The following is a 5,977-nucleotide window of genomic DNA, read 5'->3' as shown; positions in this document are numbered from 1 at the left end:
TACGGAAGGAGACAACAATTATAAATAATAGTATTGTGAAATGTTGAGGAATAATTACTCCCAAGTAAATTATAGTTGGTGAGGCTCGAACTCATGATTTCAAAGTCACAAGGTGAATTCTCCATCAACTTAACCAAGCTTGCTGGGTTTTGTATTTTTTATTAGGTATCTTATTATTAAATAACGCGAATCAAGTAATGAAATTTCTCCATTGTTGAAACTTTATCTTTATCCATTGTTAAAATTTGCAAAAAGACGAGGAAAACCAAACTTACAAAAAATACAATTAGGGATATCTTATAAGACAGAACGGGATAGATGTTAATTATTAAGTCTTCCTATCCCCGCCTAACCTTCTCATACCATCCTGGCATCCTCATGCGCGGGTACAAATTTACAAAATCCAGCATTTATCATTTTCGAATTTTTTTTTTCTCCAAATGAGACTCCTTTTGTCGTCACTGTCAAATCACCATCCACCTGTGAAACTCACTGAATCTTCTCCAACTTTCCAGACTCAATCAATCCCCAGAATGTACCCCATAATCATCCCTTCAAATTCCAACCCTTCTCTGTTTTCTTCTACAATGTCCAAATTCAATCATCCAATTTTCAGTCTCAATCTCAAATTTCAATGGCTACACTCTTCATTTCTCCACCTTCTTCATCATGGGTCTCCAACAAAACTCAAAAATTTCCCTCATTTGCTTCCACTTCTCACTACCACCACCCATTTTCTCTCTCCTTTTCTTTCCCCAAACCCTTAAAACCCGGAAAACTCTGCTTCTCTCTGCAAGATGAGAGAGAAACAGAGAGTTCTTCTGTAGCTGTTGTTGTGGATGAAGATTCAAAGAAAGACGAAGATACCCAGAAAGTAGAACAAGGGGTTGAGCAGAAAGAAGAAAAAAATGATGAAGATGATGATCAGCCAAAGCAGCAGGAATTGGACTGGAAAACTGATGAAGAATTCAAGAAATTTATGGGAAATCCGTCAATTGAAGCTGCAATTAAGCTGGAGAAGAAAAGGGCTGATAGGAAGCTTAAGGAGCTTGATGCTGAGAGTAAGAGTGATAATCCGATTGTTGGCATTTTCAATCGAATTGCTCGCGATAATTTGTTGAGAGAGAAAGAGACTTTGGAGAAAGTTGAACAAGCCTTCAAAGCACTTGATCTTAATAAGGTCTTTTTTCGAATTTTTCCTTTTTCCTTCTCTATTTTGCGTAATATTAATTGCTGGTTTATTTAGACGTGTAGTTGATAGTTAAATTCGACTAGCTCGAGTGCTCGACTAACTTAGTTGGTTAAAATCATGTCCTGTGTTACTGATAAGTTGGATCAAATCCGGTCTCCATCACTGTTAGTCAGACTGTTGTTTGTGAAATTAGTGCAAAATTGGAAATTGATATAGGAAAAATTGGATAGTAGGAGTGAGAATATATATATATATATATATATATATATATATATATATATATATAAAATTGTTTGTGGTATTGATTTGTTAATGGTCTTAAATGATTATACCTTCGAATAGACTAATGGAATAAAATTGGAAAACTGATTTCAAGAGAAGTATCTAGATGGTAATGAATTTGTATGATTTTGTGATTTTCAGTTGAAGAATTGCTTTGGATTTGATACTTTCTTTGCGACTGACGTCCGGAGATTTGGGGATGGGGGAATTTTCATAGGGAATTTGAGAAAGCCTATCCAAGAAGTAATGCCAAAGTTGGAGAAGAAATTGTCTGAAGCAGCAGGGACAGAGGTTGTGTTATGGTTTATGGAAGAGACTAAGGATGACATTAAAAAACAGGTATGGTATTATGGTAATGCTTAATTCAGTATGATCATATTTTAAAGTTTCCGTTAATACTCTTGTTGAATCAAAGGAAGCTTATAAAGTCATAATGTGTGTGATGATAGCTCTCATATTTAGAAATATGTTAAATTTTGGCAAACGAAAGCTTAATTAGTTTAGTGTCTTTAAAGACTGGAAACATGAGTAAATTGGTCAAAATAGATTAACTTCTCTCTTATTGCTGGGGCATATATACTGCCTTGAATACTTGGTACCTTTAGTAGGGATTTATAGTCAGAGCTTATGCGGTTATATCTCTATGAAGTCTGAAAATTCAATTAAGGAAGCTAGGAAAGAACTCATATAATAAGCAAACATTAAGCTTGTGGATAGATATGAGTTTCAGGTTCTGCAGAACCTTACGTTGATGTAATAATGCTATACAGTAACATAAATGCATCCCTGTACATGCTGTAGTGGCTTGGAGAATTGTCGAGCTTCAAGGGATGTGTACAGAAAAAGTATCTCAAATTACAGTTAGGCTGAAATCGTTGGAGTGGGTCCATCTCTGTCTTCCACAAAGTTGCTTACTCTTATTTTCCTGGATCAAATTGAGTGCTAGTCCTTTATCTGATGGCATGAAATGATGCACCACTTTTTCTGTGTGCTGAGGTCTTAGTTTGTTGCATCCTCATGAAGCTTGTCGTTGATTATTGCATCTTGGTATAACTTACCTGTTGTTTTTCTTTAAAGGTCTGTTTGGTGCAACCAAAATCAGAAATTGATCTCCAGTTTGAATCAACGAAGCTGAGCACTCCCTGGGGCTATCTTAGTGCAATAGCATTGGGTGTTACAACTTTTGGAACTATTGCTTTGACGAGTGGTTTCTTTGTCAAGCCGGGTGCAACGTTCGATGACTACCTGGCTAATGTTGTACCTCTTTTTGGTGGTTTCCTAACCATCTTGGGCGTTTCTGAGGTGTGTTATGACATGCTTAATCTTGCGTTTTCTGTAATCTGACATTTCTATCATTGTGTGATTTAATATAAGTTGCTATCTTTGGATTTAGATGTTTTAAGTGGCTTGGAATACTAAAATGCTGCGTTTTTCTGTTTTATGGGCAAATCAAAACTCTTTAAATGTTTGTGAAGTACATAGCAAATTAGGTTCATTTGTATTCATGTTATTTCTTGTCTCATATATTATCGCATTTGAGTCTCGAAGGGAAAGAGCTCATGTTGTGATAGCAGTTGTTCTCTTCCAGATGTTATCCTTATCCCTAGATTTAAAATTTGTCAAAAGGAAAGAGTAATAAACTAATAATGTCCCGTGTTACTGTCAAATTATGAAATGTAGCATTTAGCTGTTTTCTTACTATTCAGTTTTTCTAACATATGTACATTCTGGCACATTGTTTGATACTTGTATTCGCAGATTGCCACAAGGTTGACCGCAAACCGCTATGGGGTAAAGCTCAGCCCATCATTTCTTGTTCCATCAAATTGGACGGGGTGTTTGGGAGTAATGAACAACTACGAGTCCCTCCTCCCAAATAAGAAGGCACTTTTTGATATTCCTGTTGCTCGTACAGCCAGTGCCTACTTGACTTCCCTGGGGCTTGCTGTTGCTGCCTTTATATCAGATGGTAGCTTCAATGGTGGTGATAATGCACTGTAAGGTTCCTCAACCACTTTATAAAACCAGCTCTTGTAGTTATTATGTCTCAACTATTGATAGATTCCCTCAACTTGTAGCTTTACTTTAGGATAGATAGAGTATGTGATAGACAGGTAGTCAGGTAGTATTGTATGCATGAATGCATCAACATGGGACCTTTTTTTAATTGGTGTAAAACAAGCTACTCATTCTTTAGCTGTAACAACATATGTTAGACTGTTATTGTTAGTTAAATGACTTATTGTTTAAGATTATGTAGCACTCAAGTTCATTTGTATGCATAATCAACATGGTGCAGTCTAAATATATTTCTTCAAACCTTATGTTTTTCCCATATTAAGATGTGCTTTTTGATTTTACAGGTTTGTAAGGCCTCAATTTTTTGAGAACAATCCTTTGTTTTCTTTCATCCAATATGTAATTGGGCCTTATGCTGATGATCTTGGAAATGTTTTACCTAATGCGGTGGAAGGAGTGGGTGTCCCAGTTGATCCCCTTGCCTTCGCTGGGCTTTTAGGTTGGTCCTGCTGCCTTGCTGTTTGATTTTTATGACAGTAATCATACTATTTCGTTGCTTTTTATGAAAGATTCTGACTGCCTATTTCCCTTAGGGATGGTGGTGACGTCGCTGAACTTGTTGCCTTGTGGAAGACTTGAAGGGGGTAGGATTGCACAGGCCATGTTTGGTAGGAGCACTGCCACATTGCTGTCATTCGCCACTTCTTTGCTACTTGGTATTGGTGGTCTCAGCGGAAGTGTAATCTGTCTAGCATGGGGACTGTTTGCTACCTTCTTTCGAGGGGGAGAAGAAATTCCTGCTAAGGATGAGATAACTCCATTAGGTGATGACCGATATGCCTGGGGTGTCGTCCTCTTCCTTGTATGCTTCTTAACTCTCTTCCCAAATGGAGGAGGGACCTTCTCAAGCTCCTTTTTCAACGGGCCGTATTTTAGAGGCGATTTGTAATTATTGTTAAGTGCTAATAGGGGTTTGTAATTATGTTGTTATCTCCTTCCAGATCATTTTTGACATCCTGAATCTTGTAAATTAAAAGATTTTGGATGTTTTTTTGATCATTTGTGTATGTGAGTCAGTTGCGCAAATTGAAGCTAGAAATTGAAGAATTTTGGACTTTTAGAGCTTGAAGTTAAGAAGTGAATGCAACGAATAGAGGTACAAGTAAATGGTGCTATAACTGCTATGTCTGTTTTCTTTTTAAGTCAGAAATAATTAGCAATTTCAACAAGGGACAAGAAGTTTGATGTTGTAGGGGTTTTAACATTAGACCTTGTAACCTTGCTAAGTTGCTAGCACAAGGATCAATCTTACACAGCCCATTTTGACAAAGAAATGGTGTTTCATTTTGGCAATTTACTTTGTTACTTACTGTATTAATTTAATTACAACTTACAAGTAATTGTTACTTTGTTACTATTGTCATGTACTCCATATTTGCTAGATATAAATCTTATTGTAGATGTCATATAATTTTTTATTTATGAATCAATTTTTATTAAAATAAAATAAAAATAAAGTAATGAGGTGCGTTGCTTAGATTTAATGACATAGGGAGTGTTACAAATTAATGGACTTCGGATTTGAACCCTAGCCCATTATATTATTACATCTTGGGAAAACATAATCTTGTACAATTACCTAGGGTAATCTTGAGTAATTAATGAGCAAGCTAATAATGGTTTTATATAATTCAAGTAATTAATGAGCAAGCTAATAATGGTTTCATATAATTACATTTATTCACTCTCATTTAATAATAGTATCAATTACGGCTCTTTTTTCAGCAAAATTATTTTATCTTGATTGAAATTTAGAAAAAGAGGTTGGTTCCGTAATAAAATTTGAAAGGTTCTATCAATTGACCAGTTAACTTCTTAATAAAGCTCATTGGGTTGTAATAAACAATTCACGTATTTGAAACAATTAAAAATGTTGCATATTGACACTTGTAATACACATACGGCTTCATATGTCACTACGTACTCACTAGAGATCTTATTATTTACTTTTGAATGTACGATATAATAAATTATGAGTGATACATATTAACCCTAATGCAAGAGTGTATTCAGGCGTTCTCAGTATTACTTGTGAGTTAACAACACGCGCACGTGCTTGAAACAATTAAGAATTATACATATTTGACACTTGTACTATACTTAAAGGTTCATATATCACCGAAGGTTTTATTCTCTACTGCCCAATGTACGCTATATTAAGTAGTACTTGGTGTAGTTAGTAGGAGTTTCACCTTAAGGTTACGAGTTTGATTCTTACCAGTTGCTGTTCTTGGAGGTGGAGATTACCTTATCCCTCATTCCCTAATAGACTGACCTGTGTAATTAGGTAGGTTTACCTATGAGAGGTGTCAGTCAAGTATGATTGGTCTCCTTACCCACAAAAAATGTAACATATTGAAGTATTGAACCTTGTGCAAAAGTAAACTTGGGCAGTTTTATCCATTAATGCTTGTGAGTTTGTAA

The 5,977-nt window shown here is 35.6% G+C and overlaps 1 protein-coding gene across 1 annotated transcript; it reads left to right on the top strand.

The window, feature by feature from the left end:
• The first annotated feature begins 390 nt into the window (after positions 1-390).
• LOC110739993 (probable zinc metallopeptidase EGY3, chloroplastic) lies at positions 391-4,907 on the top strand. Its single transcript, XM_021920476.1, has 6 exons — positions 391-1,180; positions 1,616-1,813; positions 2,552-2,776; positions 3,233-3,471; positions 3,838-3,992; positions 4,087-4,907. The coding sequence occupies exons 1-6, from the start codon at positions 635-637 to the stop codon at positions 4,440-4,442; spliced, it is 1,719 nt and encodes a 572-aa protein (XP_021776168.1). The 5' UTR covers positions 391-634; the 3' UTR covers positions 4,443-4,907.
• The last annotated feature ends 1,070 nt before the right edge of the window (positions 4,908-5,977 follow it).

This window comes from Chenopodium quinoa, unplaced genomic scaffold, assembly GCF_001683475.1.
Source record: "Chenopodium quinoa cultivar QQ74 unplaced genomic scaffold, ASM168347v1, whole genome shotgun sequence".
Lineage (NCBI taxonomy): Eukaryota > Viridiplantae > Streptophyta > Magnoliopsida > Caryophyllales > Amaranthaceae > Chenopodium > Chenopodium quinoa.
The sequence above is the reverse complement of the archived record's forward strand: the minus strand, read 5'-3'. Positions and strand labels throughout refer to the sequence as shown.

Excerpts from the sequence above, each read along its gene's own strand:
- LOC110739993 (XM_021920476.1), top strand. The coding sequence starts at position 635 with ATGGCTACACTCTTCATTTCTCCACCTTCTTCATCATGGGTCTCCAAC. Across the intron at positions 1,814-2,551 it reads AGGATGACATTAAAAAACAG|GTCTGTTTGGTGCAACCAAA; the intron begins GTATGGTATTAT and ends TTTTCTTTAAAG. Across the intron at positions 2,777-3,232 it reads CCATCTTGGGCGTTTCTGAG|ATTGCCACAAGGTTGACCGC; the intron begins GTGTGTTATGAC and ends TTGTATTCGCAG.